At 52.2% G+C, this 17521-nt stretch overlaps 2 protein-coding genes across 2 annotated transcripts; one reads left to right on the top strand and one right to left on the bottom strand.

Annotated features, from left to right (window-relative positions):
- Window positions 1-1199: 1199 nt before the first annotated feature.
- Window positions 1200-7297, top strand: Rab25 (RAB25, member RAS oncogene family). The gene is made up of 5 exons (NM_001107687.2): window positions 1200-1469; window positions 3959-4154; window positions 5833-6026; window positions 6553-6633; window positions 6957-7297. Exons 1-5 carry the CDS (start codon window positions 1427-1429, stop codon window positions 7082-7084), a joined length of 642 nt encoding a protein of 213 aa, NP_001101157.2. The 5' UTR covers window positions 1200-1426; the 3' UTR covers window positions 7085-7297.
- Window positions 7298-8051: 754 nt separating this feature from the next.
- Window positions 8052-17521, bottom strand: Mex3a (mex-3 RNA binding family member A). Its single transcript, NM_001398739.1, has 2 exons — window positions 16607-17521; window positions 8052-13396 (listed from the first exon to the last, which is right to left on the bottom strand). Exons 1-2 carry the CDS (start codon window positions 17058-17060, stop codon window positions 12288-12290), a joined length of 1563 nt encoding a protein of 520 aa, NP_001385668.1. The 5' UTR covers window positions 17061-17521; the 3' UTR covers window positions 8052-12287.

Raw genomic sequence — 17521 nt, 5'->3', positions numbered from 1 at the left:
TGTTCTTCACAGAAAATACAGGTCCCTAGAGTTCACCATTTTTTTTTTTTTTTTTTTCGGAGCTGGGGACCGGACCCAGGGCCTTGTGCTTGCTAGGCAAGCGCTCTACCACTGAGCTAAATCCCTAACCCCCCCCCCTTTTTTAAAAACTTTTTTCTTGTGTGTGTGTGTGTGTGTGTGTGTGTGTGAGAGAGAGAGAGAGAGAGAGAGAGAGAGAGAGAGAGAGAGAGGGTCTCTTACATAGCCCTAGCTGTCCTTGAACTCTCTTTTTGTTATTTTGTCTTTTTTTTTTTCCAGAGCCTAGGACTGAACCCAGGGTCCTGTGCTTGCTAGGCAAGTGCTCTACCACTAAGCTAAATCCCCAACCCCTTAGAGTTCACCATTTTCTAGTTTTAGGAGTGCCCCCAACTCCCTTTCCTACACTTTCATGAGCCTACCAGACCCTATCTGCAGCATTTGTTTTAGTTAAAAAGAAAAATTGTGTGTGGACATGCAGATTCTTCTCCATTACCTTTACTTATTTATTGCATGTGTGTACCCGATGTGTGGGTAGTGTGCCCCACAGTACAAGCGTGACAATCGGAAGACTGACCTCAGAAGGCCTCAAGGTCTTCATCTTCAGATGCTGCACCCATATTCACCACATCCAGCTCTTTCTGCTCTTCTCGCTGAGATCCATCCATGAAGAGAGTAAATCTGATTATTGTATGTTAGGAAGGGACCCATCTGACCAGGTGGTGTTCCAGCTTCACCTGAGTGAGAAATGCTGCCCTTCCCTGGCCTGGAGCTGGTAAGGAGGGGCCTGAAGCTGCCTGCATGCTGGTACATCTCCCAAAGTTCAGTATCGTACAGAGATGCTATACCCAGCTTGCATTTCTTTCTCTAATAGCCCTTCCCCTGATGCCCCCTACCCTGGTATGTGTCCTTATTAAAACCTGAGATGGGAAAGCCGGAGGCCGGTAGGTTTCTGCCCCACCCCCGTGTCTATTTTTCTCAACCCAGTAGCGGCTCCCCTTCTTAGAACCCCAGAAACCCACTCGGGCTCACCCGCAGCCTCACCCACTGTTAGCTCTATGAGCAGGCCCTCTTATTTGGGAGAGTGTGGGCCAAAAGCAGACACCTAACCAGTTTAACCTGTCTGACGTCATCATCGCTCCACCCACCTGTGCCCCAGGTGCCCAGCGGAGCTAGCTAGCTCTTCCTGTTCTCAGCTTCCGTCCTCTCAGCTCCCACAGAGTAGCCTAAAGTGCCAGAGCTGAGCCTCCAGGGCTCTTCCTGGCCTCAACTCAGCCTCTTGTCCTTTACCCTAATGAGAGAGGAGCCAGGTGCAGGTCTTTCAAGAGCTGAGAGTGGAGGCCATTTAACCTATAAACAGACTTGTGACCTCTGTTCCTGCAAACGCCCTCACTCTCCATGCTGAGCCAAGATGGGGAATCGAACAGATGAAGATTATAATTTTGTCTTTAAGGGTAAGTTGGGGCTCTTGAAAAGGGAGAATCCAGAGAGGGTGGGAGAGAGGCTCTTTCCAGAGGAGACAGGGTCTTTTGATTTTTATCTCTCACTTGGAATTCCCCGCGCCCCCCCCCCCCCCCCATCTCCAAGCTCAGCATGTCCTTTAGGAGAGAAAGGCCATGAGCAGTTAGGCAGGTCTGGTTACAAGTACAGATGTTCTGAAATCGTATGCTCTCTAAAGGTGCTGGTAATTCCTTCCTATTGCCAAACTAGGCTTCCCTGCCCAGTCTCTAATAGATGCTGGAATCCCTGGGAATGTCAGTGATGCCCAAGAGAGAGAGGTCAGACTTCAGAAAAGGACTTGCAGGGAAGAGGAAGAAGCAAACCAATTTAAGTGGAAGAAAGTCATCTTTCCCAGCAGATGCATAGGAAAGAGGGGAGGGAGAGTGGTAGCCATTGTTATCTAGGTAGTTAACACATAGGGGAGTTGACTCATAGGTAGTTGATACACTGGAGCAATGCATTGAATTTGGAACAGTCTAATGGATTCCACAGGAATCCTGGGCTGCATGGCCTCTTGCACTGTCTTTGGACCCAGATATTAGGCACTGGGTTCACTGGGCTGTCTCTGAAGGTGCACATGCTTCCCTCCTGCTCCCCTCACCCCCCAACTCCTGATATTTGGTCCCTCTGTGGTTCTCTAGCCCTCCTTGAAGGCAAGGTGGCCTGGTGGCACTCTCCTTTCCTTTGCACCACACCCACAGCCTCTCCCAAGCTCAGCCCCACCCTGGCCCAAGCTGGGGAGCCTGTACTCCTGGCATTTTCCCAAGGAAGCGTGGGGCTGTGGCCACAGGTGTAGTGACTCCCATTTGTTGAGGCCCTACTAGGTACCATTTTCATACAATCATCTTCTCATCCCTGGTGTGAGCTATCACTATAGGTGGTTGTGTGGTCTCTCTGCCACTTACCAGTTAGCTCAGATGGAGTCCCAGTGCTACTTCCAAGAAGTCTGGGGTATTCTGTAATGATTACAGGCTGGCACATGCAAGGATAAACAGGAGGAAGCAGGATCGGGCAGAGGATAGTCACCTGCCATGACAGCTCAGAGCTATTCAGAGAACAGGGAGCTTTGGGGTAGCCTTGGAACACTGTCCCTGGGGTACCACATGGACCTGTCTAGAGAGGCATGACATCCCGTGTCCATGAGGGCTCACCTGTGAGCTGTCACTGCCACTGCTTCCCCCCCTGCAATGAGGGGGTGGAGCAGGTCCTTCCTAAAAGGTAGAGGTGAGCAGCACATCTATCTGTTTAGTGCATTGTGAGAGACCTACTAGGTGGGTACCTTGTCTATAAAAATGGGAATAGTGGCCGGGCAGTGGCAGTGCAAGCCTTTAATCCCAGCACTCGGGAGGCAGCAGGTAGATCTCTGTGAGTTCAAGGCTAGCCTGGGCTATAGACTGAGTTCCCGGACAGCCAAATCCTGTTTTTTATAATAATAATAATAATAATAATAATAATAATAATAATAATAACAATAATAATAAGATAATAAAGGCATTTACCTCAGGCATTGTTGTGAGGTTACATGAAGTGTTTTGGATGGAAGCACTCTGTAAATGTTAGCCACTGGGATTTTACAGAGGAAGAAACTAAGATGTAAAGAGTTAAGTAGTTCTCCAAAAAGAGGTCACAAAAGGGGCTGGAGAGGTGGCTCTGTGGGTAAGCACCCACATGGTGGTCACAACCATCTTTAACTCCAGTTCCGGGTGATCTGACACTCCACCAGGGATGCATGTGGTATACAAACATACATAGAGGCAAAACGCTCACACACATAAAATAGATAAATCTTAAAACAAAATTAAAAGGCCACAAAGCCAGTAAGGACAGAAGCCTGCCTAGCATTAAAACCTTGCTCCAGGGCTGAGGCCAGGGCTGTGGATGGATGAATGGGGATGTCTCTCCTAGTAAAGGAGAGGCAGTAACGCGCATGCGTCCACGAAGGCGCACTCCAACACCTGCCTCTCACCTACAGAAGTGTCACTGGCCAACCTTAGCCTCAGTCTTCCATGTGGACACACAACACACCCAAGCCCCTTTTCCTCATCCTTCCAACTCACATACAGACATCTGCAACCTTCCCATACTCCATTCTCCCTAGTCCAGAAATGTGCACTCCAGCCCTCCCGGCGGCCTTTGTCCTTTCTCACATGCTGTCTCAGTCACCTTTCCACATGTCCTCTGCCAGCAGCCCACACCCGTTGCTCTTAACTGTGTTACCCTGCTGCCTCAGCAGCCCCTGTCTGGAACACTCCTGGCCTTTCTATTCCCTGCCCTCAGACAGATGCCCAATGCAGTGTGGCCAGCCCCAGTCTCTGCCAGAAGAGATAACTCTTTTCTTGCTTTTCTGATCTCACTTCCTCTTTCTGGTGGGACAGGCTGCCCAGCTCAGGTAGGCTCAGAGCTGCTCTGCCCTGGCTCAGCCCTCCTCTCTCCACTCCCTCAGTGGTACTGATCGGCGAGTCAGGCGTGGGCAAGACCAATCTGCTGTCCCGGTTCACCCGCAATGAATTCAGCCACGACAGCCGCACCACCATCGGGGTTGAGTTCTCCACCCGCACTGTGATGCTGGGCACCGCTGCTGTCAAGGCACAGATCTGGGACACAGCTGGTCTGGAGCGATATAGAGCCATCACCTCTGCGTGAGTCTAGGCCTGGGGGCGTTGTGAGGAACCTGGGAAACCAGGACTCTTCTCTGGGCTAGGTGTGGGAGGATGGGAGGCGGGAGACTTTGTCATGAGTTCGTGGGGTAGAAATCATGGGGACCTAAGTGCTGTGACTAACCAAAAGGGACAGATAGGATGTAAGGATCACTGACACAAGTCATGGCCCCACTTACTAAGCCTCTCTGGTGCCCATGAGGAGACAAAGCACTTTCTACCCAGCATTCTGTGGAGCTCTTTGAGTATTACAGGAAAAAGCTAGGAGCTGTAATTCTATCCATCCTTGTTTAAATTGGTGCGTGGACTGAGAGCGCCCCCTCACTTCAGCACAATGCTCTACTCTTGGCAATGCGTTTGAACACAAGTGCTGAGGATGAGCTGGACGCTTGTAGACTAGGTTAGCTTGAGCTCACAAGTAGAACTAGAACTCATTATATAGTCTTGGCTGGTCTGGAATTTGCTATATAGACCAGGCTAGCCTTGAACTCACACAGATCCTGTTCTGCCCCCTGAGTACTGTAGGCAGTATTTTAATGGAGAACATTAAAGGAATGTTCCACCATTCACAGTCACTATTTTTTAAAAAGTTTATTAGGTGGTTGTTTGATTGGTGGATGTATATATTGTACGTGGAATTGAATTTATGACCTCCCATTTACTAGGCACATCTCTTAACTTGGAGTATTTTATAAATAGTTTATAAAGCCTCAGAAAATTATGCCTTCTGGCACCATATCCAAAGTGTCTCCTGACCACTGTCGGGTTCAGCCGTCTGAAATGTGGTCCGTCATGTTTGCTGGAAGATAGAACTGCAAGAGACAGGAAGCAGGAAGCGCGGGGGGGGGGGGGTATTGCTATGTACACTGAAGGGCCACGCCCATCCACCACTCTTTTTTTTTTTTTTTTTTTTTTTTTGGTTCTTTTTTTTTCGGAGCTGGTGACCGAACCCAGGGCCTTGCGCTTCCTAGGTAAGCGCTCTACCACTGAGCTAAATCCCCAGCCCCTCATCCACCACTCTTAAAAGACTCGGCTGACTTGTTCATAAATTAGGAATAAACAAGTTATGGTTCATGCCTTTAATCCCAGCTGAAACAGAGGATTACCTTGATTTTGAGGCTAGCCTGGGCTATAGATTGAGGTCTTGTCTCAAAACAAAACAAGGAATAATTAGATACCATTAGTTTTAAGACAGCCTTTTGAACTCAGAGGCTCCAGAAAGAGGCTAAATATCTTCAGGAATTTAGGCCAGGTACTGGTCCAAGAAGCAGGCACTTGGCTCACCTTGGAATGACGCCAGCAGATGAGGCTACTAAACAAGGATCTAAGTAAGGAAGACATCACGGGTGGAAAATCTAGGACATACCTGATCAGGGTCCACATGGGCATTGGTAGATGGGCAGGGCTGAAGTCAGGCAAAAGACTGAGGAAGCACAGTGCCTTTGAGGAGCAGGTGCGGGGGTCGAAGCGGGGAGGTGAAGCTTCAAAGACTCAGAGACCAGTTTCCCTGCAGCACTTGGGAACCTTGAATGCCCTGAAGGGGTGGGAATGAGGGGGTCCTTCCTGACTGCTGACACACTGATGTCAGACCTTTAACTTGATGGCTGTGCTGACAGCCCTATTCAGTCCCTGTCCATCCTTCCCCTGCATCCCCATGCAGGTACTATCGCGGAGCCGTAGGGGCACTCCTGGTATTTGACCTGACCAAGCACCAGACCTATGCTGTGGTGGAGCGCTGGCTAAAGGAACTGTATGACCATGCCGAAGCCACAATCGTTGTCATGCTTGTGGGGAACAAAAGTGACCTCAGCCAGGCCCGAGAGGTCCCCACTGAGGAGGCGTGCATGTTTGCTGGTGAGAGCCCCTCCCGCTGTCTGACTCCCCCTCCATTGCTCATATACTTAGGGTATGTCTTCCCTCATGTGGTTCACTGCTTCCAAATCCGTTGGGAACTCATGTGTCTCCCCAGACTCCTTGCTGTGAGACTGTCTTCATTAGCAGTTGCTCACAGTTGATTCTATGACAGTCCCACCCTGAAACACTCAGAGACTCTTGCAGGCTCCTGGTGACCATCTCCCCAGACGCTCTCTGGGTTTAATAGTAAGCACTTCAATGCAGTGGGCTAGGGAACAGCTTCTGTCCTCCTCTTGGTCAGTTCCTAGATGTGGGCCATTGTAGGAAGTTCCCTCTTCATTCTCCCTTCATTTCTAGGGTCTCCTTTCCTAAATGAACCTACTTTATAGATGGTATAAAGGATTAAACAAGCTTCTATCTACCATGGGTTTGGCATATAGGGGAGCCCTAGAAAGCATTGAATAAATGTTCTTTACTGTTTTGTTGCTGTAGATCCACACCTAATATGTGCTTCCCTTCCTGACAGAGAACAATGGCCTGCTATTCCTGGAGACCTCAGCCCTGGACTCCACCAATGTTGAGCTAGCCTTTGAGACTGTCCTCAAAGGTAAGTAAGAGCCTGCGCACAGTGGGTGCTCCATTTCCAGTGGGACCCTGTCCTAACCTCAGCGCCTGTAGCCTCAAGCCTTCTGAGAGCTACTGGTTCCACCTCCCATCTCTCCACTCATCCTAGAGCTTAGGGAAATAACGGGAGGCCCTCATGTTTTAGGGGGCTGAGTCTGGGTTCCTTGTCTACTCAGGACGATAGATCAGACCCAAGTGTCAAAACTACTTTGTTTCAGCAAAAACTCTTCCCTGGATGGGGTACATGGAAAGTGCGGCATTAGGGCGCAGGACATTAAACTTCTGGCCTGATTTTTTTTCCCTTAGAGATCTTTGCAAAGGTGTCCAAGCAGAGGCAGAACAGCACCCGGACCAGTGCCATCACCCTGGGCAGTGCCCAAGCTGGACAGGATCCTGGACCTGGGGAGAAGAGGGCCTGTTGCATTGGCCTTTGACTTCAGCTATGACCAACCCTGTGTCCTGCCTTTAGCCTTCCGGTACATCCACCACCCTTACTGCAGGACTTCTCCCCACCCTCAAGTCCCTGTTCACAAGCACCCAGGGTCATCATGCCCTACCATATGATCTATCCACCACATCCCTCTCCATCACCCGAACCCCTTACAGGTGAGGGCCTGCAAATAAAACTGTTTTGTATCATGCCTGGCCATCCTGCTGCCTTCCAACTGTCCCTTGTCAGGATGTCTGTGCCGCCCTCCCAACTTTGACTCCTCCTCTGAGTCCCTGATCCCCCTTCTCCACCCCTTCCTGACCTCTGCACCATATCCACCTCCCCCCAGGGCTTGCTTCTGGAGTTCCTCGGTCTGGGGACGGTGCCAAGGGGGCAGGAGTTGCCTACCCATCTCTCTGCCAACCCCTAGGCCAGGTGGGGGATGGAAGATTGTGTGGAGGGGAGGGGTATTTGGAAGGCAAAACAAAAGAAACCATCCTCCAGCACCATCTGGTACCCAGTGCCCTGGTGCCAAGAACTGAGGTCACTCCAATGGCAGGGGCACTGGGTAAGATACCAGCCTGGTATGTGTACGGAGGAGGGGTTCCTAAGACTGAGAGGTGAACATCCCATCTAGTCCTTTTTTTTTTTTTTTTTTTTTGGTTCTTTTTTTTCGGAGCTGGGGACCGAACCCAGGGCCTTGCGCTTCCTAGGCAAGCGCTCTACCACTGAGCTAAATCCCCAACCCCCATCCCATCTAGTCTTTTTCCTGTCCCGGAACAGGAGGAACTGAAATTGGAAGGGTAGGGGGCAGCCTTTTTGTCTCTCAACATCTTTTTCTAGAGTGCCAGATGACTCTCCAAGTAAGGAATGATGGCAGGCAACCCTGGATATCCACTTCCCACACCAGAACACCACCCCACAGCAGTTGCTACCCAAGTTCCAGTTGGCATACAGTGAAAGACAGAGCCTTAAGTAATAATACTTTTAATAAAATTAACTTCTCCATAGCACATTTAATACATTAACCCTCCCCCTTCTTGGTTTCTCTGCATTGTGTGCAACTTCACTTTGACTTGATTACTCATGGGTCTGTTTCATTTCCCACCTTTACTCTGCATTTGGAATCTTCCTTGGTGATTTGTACGAGTCACTTGATGCCTCAAATTAAGTCTGACCACGATCCTACTCTACTTTCTACAGTGGAGAGACCATCTTCCCTGCCCCGGGGCTGTCTCTACCCAACCACTCACCCTCAGGATTGCTAGGGGACATTCTCCCCATTCCCAGGTGCTACCATCTCAAAAAACTACCGAGGGCCTTGGGCAAAAAGGGCAGGGGAACTTCTAGTCTCTAGATGGGGTGAGAAGAGTAATTTGGGGAGAGGGAGATGTGTGTGGGCTCTAGGGTCATGAAGTGGCATGTCAATCACTGGTATACTGCTCAATCAAGCTAAAGCCAAGAGGCCTCTCCCAATCCTGATCTCATTGCTAGCTAGGGGTGATGGAAGGCAAGTGCTTAAAAATGCCTATTTCTCACATGCGAAAGCCAGGCTCCCGGCTTTCTGTGGGGAAGGTTATGTGGCCCTATGCGTGATTCCTATCCGAACACAAGGGTTGCACAGAGGGTCACCCAAGTTCCCTGCACACTTTATCTGTTCTTAGGGGTGGAGTGGGGGAGTTCCCCCAGACCCGTAAGGACAATACTTGCACTATACTTCCCAAGTAGGAAGTCTTCCTTGGGATGTTAACTTCTCTGAGACTCCACAAAGCCAGGAATAGCGGTGCATTCTTTATAGTCCCAGCAACTGGAGGCAGCAAGAAGATGGCTGCTTGTTTAAGGCCAGACTGAACTAGAGACCCTGTGTCAAAAAAATAACAAATGAACAACAACAACAACAAAAAAAAAAACCCCAAAACACCCCACTATAGATGTGAAGAAAAACAGCACTAGAAACTGCAATGGCACTCCCACACAGCAGGGTGCTGGAGTCTGGGCTGACAAGAAGTTGCTGGCTCATTCACAGAAAGAACAGCTAGCTACACCTGGCTCGGGAACCCACCTGTAGGGAGAAGGACCGAGCTGACTTCAAGGACTTCCTCAGGGTGGCCTGGGAGAGGCTGGGAGGGTTGGGCATTAGGAGTAGGGGTTTCCTAACAGATGGCCAGGATCTCAGCCCAGCCTCGTGGAGCTTCCGGTGACCAGTGTGTACCCTTGCAAAGACCCTGGGACAGAGCCCCTCATGTACTTGTCCCGCACTTAAACCTAAGGATTCTCAGAATCAACCCCAGCAGACTGGAAGCTCCCAATCCTAGCTAGCAGCCTGCTCTAGCCCTGGCCCCAGGGGTAGGGCAGCAGCCACTGGCCTCTATTCTTTTCTCTTTCCCATACTTTTATACATTCTACTGGGCTCAGGGGCCCACAATGCTACTAAACTTTAAGCTATTCTGAGTATCATCTACTAAGTAACTAGTAATTCTTTTCCTTTTTCTAGGATTATATGAAATAAATTTGAATTATTTTGTAGTATTCTCTTCTTTTAAACCCCTCGGTTTTTCTTTCTCTTCTCATTTTTTTTCTTAAAACTTTTTTTGGTTAAAAAAAATCTATTTCTCTTAAATCTCACACCTCTGAGGGTTTCCATAGGCCTGTTAGGCCTCAGTTCTGGCTTTTCCCTCCTGACTGCCCCTGGCACAGGGTAGGGGAAGGAGGGACACTCCAGGACCCTCAGTCCTTAGTCCCAAAGCTTCTTCCTTTCTGGTTAATCCCTTCCTTTGTTTTGCTCTGCCGGCTCCCCCTGAGGGGGAGGGGGAGGGGAGCCCACAGAGTGAAATCCAATCTACTGGTGGGGGCCCCAGAAGGGACCAACTCCCCATCCCCGCTCCACCCTCCATCCCAGGATGCTCCCCCAAGAAAAGCAAATGACATTTCTCCCCAAAAAAAAGTGGGGGAAAAAAAAAAGAACATAAACCCGAACATATATTAAAAACTTTTTTTAAGATTTAACTCTGAATACAAATGTATTTTTTTCTTCTCTCCCTACATATATTCTAAACCTTCTAAAGTTTTTTTAAGGATCACTTTATCATAAAATAAAATATCCTTTTCATATAATAAATTACCTAATAAAAAGTCTTTTTTTCATATTAGCCCAGGTTCTTTGCTACATTTATACGGTAATAAATGCCTTTATTAAAATAGAATATTAAATTATAAAGAACTGCTTTTTTTCTTTTTTTGCTATTTTTGTTTTCTCTCCTCTGTTGGTCGCCCGTCTCACTCCCTCATTGCTTTGTTTTGCCGCTCACTCACTTTGCGCTTGTTTCTAGGAAAGGCTCACCCAGCAAGGGTGGGACTGGATCTGCGGAGCCCCTAGTGTAACAGTCTTTTGCCTTTGTGGGTAAGGAGTGGAGAGGGGGAGGGGACTGACAGACAGACATCCCTTCTTCCCACCCCCCTCCCATTCCCTGCCCCTGGGCAGCCCAGGGTGCCCATTTGGTTTGGTTTCTATTGTACAGACATCTCGAGATGGCTCACATTGGTGGAAGGAAGGGAAGCTGCCACAGGCCAGTTTGCTGGGCTGTGACCTCCTTCCTCTCCCCTCCCAGGCTGGTGGTCTGGAGGGGAAGGCTGAGGAGAGGCAAGTTAATTCACAAGAGGCAAAAGAGAGACCTCCCTCTGCCCTCATCCCACATCCTTTCCCCATCCAGGAAGAGTGGGCCTCCCGAGCTAGGGCTCAGAATAGTCCCACCCAGCTATATACAAGCATCTCCTGGTCACTCATCCTCTCCTGGCCCGGCCAGCGGAACCAGGAGGGTAGGAGGCTGCTGACAGACACAAGTGAGCAAGAGGAGCATAAAGGGGTGCCAGACCTATCACAATACCTGATTCTTGTAACAGGCTCCACTGCACCCCAATCCTGCTTTGCCCTGGCCTGGCCCCTCACCAAAAGAGCTGGCCTCTCTCCTCAGCCAGTGGGTAAGACAGAATTCATGATTTGTGGCTAATAAGGATTCAGTAATGGTTCAGCTAGGTGCAGAGAGGTCAGGGGGTAGGCCACTGCAGGAGAGGGGGAGGGGAGCCCTTCCAGTCACATCTCTCTTGCCCCAGGACTTTCCTACTTTCCCTTCCCTTGGGCAGAAGATCCAGGATAAGAACTGCTCCCTAAGTATAATGCCCATAGATGATAAAGGTGGGGTTCCAACCTTTTATGCACCCCTACTATTAGTTTCCATTATGTACCCCCTTATTAATTTCCCGTCTCAAACTGTCATTCAGTCTAAAACTACATTCCATCAAGAATTGGAACCGATTCTTTGGAGGAGTGGGGAAAAGGGATGCCCACTACAAGAAGAGGAACTGGGAGTGGGGGCTACAAAAACTTCTCCAGACTTCTCTCCCAGGAAGATGATATCCCCAAAGCTGGGCTAGAAGAGGCAAGAGGTACAAGGGGACAGAAAGCAACAGCTGGCTGGGGTGGAGGGAAAGGGGAATAGAAGAAATAGGAAAAAAAAAAAAAAAGAGTTAAAAAAAAAAGCAAAGGGCAGATCCAGAGGGAAAAAATTGGGGGAAAACCAAGCAAAAAGTTGGAAGGGAAAGAGAAGCCCCTCTTTCCACATCTCTCTAGCCCAGCTTTGAAAGACAAGTGAGTTGTGAGCCCTTAATTGACACCCTCCTCCACCCCAGAAGACCTACCCAGATCTTTAATAGGCCCCCATCTCCTTACACTGTTGGGAACTCAGGATATGAGGCGGGGAGCGTGGTAAGGGGTTGTGTTAGGAGATGGGAGGTCAGGACTAGAGGGCTGGGGATCACTAAGAGCACCTCTAGCTACACATGGCAATTCTCCCTGTTCTTACCCCTCCAAAGGAAGGGACAAAATGACACACGGATAGGGAGAAGGGAAAGGTCAGGACGTCCTGGTGGCCACTTCAGGCTAAACAAAAGCTTCTCTTAGCTGCTTCCAGATTTAAGGGTGTGTTGAGGTATCAGAGTTGTAACTCTAGTAAAACTTATGGCCCCCTCCCAAAGGGTAACCAGAGGCTCTGAAAGTGGCCCCGCCCCCAGCCACTCAAGCCTCCCCTTCCCCACCCCAACGAGTGAATATTTCCAAGCACCTTGCCCTGTAGTCACTGATTTTTCAAAAGGCCCTACAGGTTCAGGGCGGCACCCCAGGGTGCGGGCCTGGGAGACCAGGGACAAAAAGCTTAGGAAAATATTCGGATGGCTTGTGTGGCGGTGATGTGGCAGACAGGACACTCTGGGTCCGTCCTCTCGCAGATGCGTACTGCACACTCCATGCAGAAAAGGTTGTGTCCACAGGGTACCAGGGCTGCTGTCACTTCGCTCTCAAAGCACACCATGCAGTCCCGCCCACCGCCAGGGCTCCGAAGCCCGCCTGCCCCCAGTTTAGAGAAACCCTGCAGTGGTTCTCCGGGCGGCCTCCGAGGGAGCCCAGTCAGCTGCTCTGGCCCCGCAGAGGTGGCGGGAGAGCGGTGTGCGCCTGGGGGACCCGCTCGTGCCTTGGCTGAAGAAGAGGAGGAGGAAGCAGAGGAGAAGAGCACCGAGGTGGGCGTGGCGTTCTCTTGGCCCGCCCACAGCGGGGGGCTTGTCTCCGCCACGCCATAGTACACGTCCTGCTTGCCCACGCCATAGCCCGGAAACAGATATCCGCCGTAGCCGAAGTCACCGCCCTGCTCGCCTAGGCGCGGGGCCTCAAAGGCCGAGTCCACACCGCACTCGCCTATGCAGCCCAGGCTGTTTTGCCGGAAGGTGGAGAGTGGCTTACAGCCTGGCGCATGCACCCGCCAGGCGTCTGAGTAGCGGCTGTCCAGGGCAGCGTCAGGGCTGCCAGCCAGGAAGTCGCCGTCGCTGTTGTACTCAAGAATCTTGCCGGTGCGCACAGCGATGTGCGTCTCGATCTCCTCCCGCGCTCGCTCCACGTTGCCTGGGGCGCCGGTGATCTCAAACACGGGGTCTCGGTCCCGGCTTGGAGTGATGATGTATGTGTTGGTCTGCTGCTGGATGCGTTTGATGGTCGCTCCCTTGGGACCCACCACCAGTCCCACCACGCGGTAGGGCACTCTTACACGGATGGTCACTTGGCCTGGCAGAGCAGGGGCCACCCCAAAGGCGGCGCCAGACTTGTTGCGTGAGGCTCTTATCATGGAGAAATGCTCAGCTGCTGAGATGATCTCCCGCCGGGCTGTGGCCACATCTTCCCGCCTCCCAGTGACCATGAACACGGGCTCCTCACCTCGCACAGGTGTCTTGATATAGGTGTTGGTCTTGGCTCTCAGTGCCTTAATCTTGCAGCCTGGACAGAGTGGGAAAGAAATTCACAGGACAAAGGAGTTTGTACTGGGACCTTCCCCAGAACCTCAGCCTCCCAGAAATCTTCAGTTGATCCAAGTATCACCTTCATGACCACAAACACCGCTTACCCCCAACTTGACCAATCGATGACTGCACCAGTTTCTCTTGTGTTCCAAATACACTTCTCGGAGACCCCCCTCCCTCAGAGCCTTTGAGAAAAGCAGCTTACAAAACCTTACAAACTCTTTCCTGAGCACCTGCCCTTCCGTTCCTTCCATCTCACCTTCCTCTCAGTCACCACTCTTGATCTTTGCTCAAATGCACTCATTAATCCAGTCTACTCATGTGACTTCCATTCATTAAAAGAGTCTGTCCTCTAGCTCACCCCGGGACATTGGCTACTGTGTGCTGTGACCTCTGCAGGCCTTCCTAGCATCCCTAGCAGAGGCCAAAGTCAGAGAAACACTAAACTGCTGGAGGGAGGTGAGAGACCCCACAATCTCTGTGCTTCTCCACACCATAGTGAGTTTGCAGTACCTGACTCAGTGTGGGACGACTTGGGGCTGGGGTGGAGTTCGAGGGGCCAGAATCTCAAGGGAGAAGTAGGAAGGGAGTGTCATCCAGAGGACCTAATGCCTGAACTCTTGTACTTCTTGTCTGCCGCCCAGGACAGGACTGAGATGTACTGGAGGCTGAGAAGAGGGGAACTGAGCGTTTCTGGACCCTCGCTCCTGCTTTGAAAGAGTATCAGGTTAGAGCTGGGAGGCTGGGGAGAGGCAGGAAGAGAAAGAAAAGCAAGACAAAGAGAAGAGGAGGGGGAAGTAGGAATGCCGGTCAGGAAAGGCTGTAGATCACAGGGACTGTGTGGATCTGCCTGGCTTCAGAGGCTCAATCTCTTACCCCTCCTTCAGAGTTTCAGGAGCCTATGGGCAGTGCCCTCATCCAAGCAATATGGTAGGTTGAGCAGAACACCCCTTCATGTGTACCAGGGCCCTCTCCCATCTCAATTTCCCCCAGCACACAGGCTGACAGTACATACCAACACTTCTGCCCCATGCTCACAGACAAAATCCCTGAGCTCCCCAGGCACATCTCAGTGTTGGGTGCCCTTCCTCGTGTACCCATCCATAGCCAAGTACAAGATCACTCTTAGAACTGCCCCGACCCTCAACCCTCAACTGCAGGCCTCTGGTCAGCTTGCTTGTTCTTTCTCCGCCTTCCTCCATTCCCCAAGTGTCTTTTCGCACCCTATTGAATTGGTGGGACCCCGTGGGTTAGGAATGTTTCTTTAATATATTTTAGGAAGGAAAATGTGACCCCCCCCCACGCACACTTCTTTTCAGAGCTGTTGGTAGTTAGGAAGTCCTACTTGTTGCCAAACCCACGTTCCTGCTGCTTCAGTATCAGTGGATGATGGCCTGACTTCTGAGGCTCAGAGGATAGACACACAATACTTTCTGCCACGTCTGTTTACATGCCACCTGATGGGCACCTAGGTTCTGGCTCCTAAGTTTTGGATCCAAACACTTCAGCGGGAGTTTAGGTGTCTTTGAGAGTTCTGGAGTTTGGGAGGACAAGCCCCGGTATAAGACGGAGGAGAAATGCCCGAGGCTGGGCATTAAGAGAGCCCAGCAGCTTCATCATCTTGGGTTCTGCAACCCTGAAGAAGCATCCCTAGAAGTTGAGGCCAAAGTCAGAGAGACAGTAAAACAGTGGCAGCAGGAGGAAGGTGAGAGGACTTCTATATGCTTACAGAATGGGGAAAGAAGGACTTATGTTCTCTGACAATTTTCTACTAGGACAGATTCTACTTTTATGATAGATGCATTTCCTAAAGAGGCGAAAGAGTAAATGACCCCATTAAATTCTGGTGCCTTCCAAATCCTCACCCAAGTAAAGATATTAATATCCCCACCCTATTCCAGGCTCTGAATCCCCAGTGTCTGACAAGGAGGGGAAATCCAACTTTCTAACCCAGAAACCCCCAAGAGATTGAGGGAGGGGCGCTGTGCAGGGGAGTGGCAAGCTCCCCTCCTCCACTCCACTCTCCATCCCAAATCCTCCAGCCCCAATACTAGGGTGGATGAAGTAGGATATGGGGTAGGGGCCCCAGCCTGCCTCCCCTCCACGGCCAGGAACTGGCCTCCTCCTTTACTCCCGCGGAATGCAGCCCCTCCATTGTTCCCCACGGTGGGACAGCTCCTCCCCCACTCCACCTCACAGCCCAGCCCCTTGGCAATATCCAAATCCCGCCCCCCAAGAAACTGGGAGGGGAAGGGTCCCCAAGATCCAGGTTGCTCAATCTGGGTACTTACCAACACTCCCACCCATCCAGAGATGCTGGGCTGAGAGGGTGTGGTAACATACTCCATTGGCTTAATCCAACACCCTTCCCAGCACACCCAGACACGCACCCACCTACCCCCATATTCCAAGTGGAGGTTTCTGTCCCCCTTCACCGACATGCCCTTCCTGCCCTGTCCCACGCATTCACTCAGAGACTTCTCTGCAGACCCCTGGCTCCAGGCCGTGGCCAGCCCAGAACAAAAGCAAGACAGAGGAGGAGAGGCCCACACCAGGGCTGGTACCTCCTCAGAGATTCCCCCTCCCCAAACACAGGGGCCCTTCAACTTCGGTGTGTAAGCGACCACGGGACCCCTCTTTGCCAAGGGCTCCCCCATCACCTCTCCCCAGACTGGGACCCTCCCCTGGGCCACACCCCCTTTCATTCCTACACTCAGCCCAACAAAGAGGCAGATCCTCAGTCGGGCTTCATGGACCAGGTCTCCTTCAGAGTCCCCAACTCCAACAGCAGAAGGTCCCAGGAGTGCCCCCTCCCCAGTCTTCAAGCAGATACCAGAGTAGGGGCTCCCAAGTAATAGCACATTCCGTCAGTCCTTCCAGCAGGGAGCCGACACCCCCTCCGCAGACCCTGGGATTGGGAGGCAGCTCCCCCCTCCCCTTTCCTCTCCCAGTTCCAGGATATTTCTTTGTCTACGGGCGGAGCCCCAGGGGAGGAAGGGTCCCGAGAGCGGTCCCGACTAGGGGTAGCAGGGAACTTTGTGGCACTTGGAATCTGGGCAGGGGGCGGGGCCCCCTTTGTCGGGAAGAGACAGAGCCAGAGGCGCGCAAAGAAGGAAGCGATGAACTTTCCGCGCCGGGGACAGCAAGCCCCCACTCCAACCCTCGCAGTGTCCAGACGCCCGCTTACCTTGCCTGCCCACGATCTCGGCCACGTGCTCGGAGGTGGGCACGGGAACGCACTCCGTAGTGTTGCTGCTGCCCTTCAGGCGCAGCTCGGCCTCTTTGTAGAGCGCGCAGAGCTTGGCGTCGTTCGCCCCTTTGGGGGCGGTGGGGGGCTGGGGCGTCTGCGCCGCGGGGGCCGCGCTCGGGGCGGCCGGGGCCGCCGCGGGCGGCGGCGGCGGGGCCGGCTGCGGGGGGGCGGCCGGCTGCGCGGGGGCGCCGCCCCCCCCACCTCCCCCGTCCTCGCCCGCCGTGGGGGCGGGGGGCTCCCCCAAACCCAGGAGGCAGAGTTGATCAAGAGCCAGCTGAAGGGCGCGCTCGTCTTCCAGCAGCCCTCGGTCCTTAGCGCTTCCCCCGAAACATCCTAGTTCTCCAAAGCCCCCATTTCTTTCCATTATTCCAGATACCACTAGACTAGGCATGGCGAAACAAAAGCTGGGGGAGAGAGAGAGAGAGGGAGAGAGAGAGAGAGGTGGTGGAAGGGAGAAGAGGAGAGAGGAGGGGAGGGGAGAGGAGAGGAGGGGGTGTGTGGGGAGGGGGAACAAAGAGCTGGGGAGGGGGGAAGAAAGCGAGATAGAAAGATAGACCCACCCCTAAGCCCCCCTCCCCAAGCACCCTGTAACCTGACTCCCCTCGCCCCAGCCCCCGGGTGGGGGTGGGGGAAAAGAAGCAAAACCAAGAAAGCAGATCTCCTCTCGCTCCGGGGTGACGGGGTGGGGTGGGGGGCTGCGGGCCCTAGCCCCCACCCCTCCGCCTTGGACCCAGAGTCTCTACCCTCCGCCGAGCAGACGCCCCCTTAGGCTCCCGCACCGAGCCCCAGTCCCGGAGCGTCGCTCAGTGGCCCCCAATAGAGCCCAGCCCCTTCCAGCGCTCAAACTCTTTT

Source organism: Rattus norvegicus, chromosome 2 (assembly GCF_036323735.1).
Source record: "Rattus norvegicus strain BN/NHsdMcwi chromosome 2, GRCr8, whole genome shotgun sequence".
NCBI lineage: Eukaryota > Metazoa > Chordata > Mammalia > Rodentia > Muridae > Rattus > Rattus norvegicus.
Note: the sequence above shows the minus strand (reverse complement) of the source record. Positions and strands in the feature narration are given on the sequence as shown.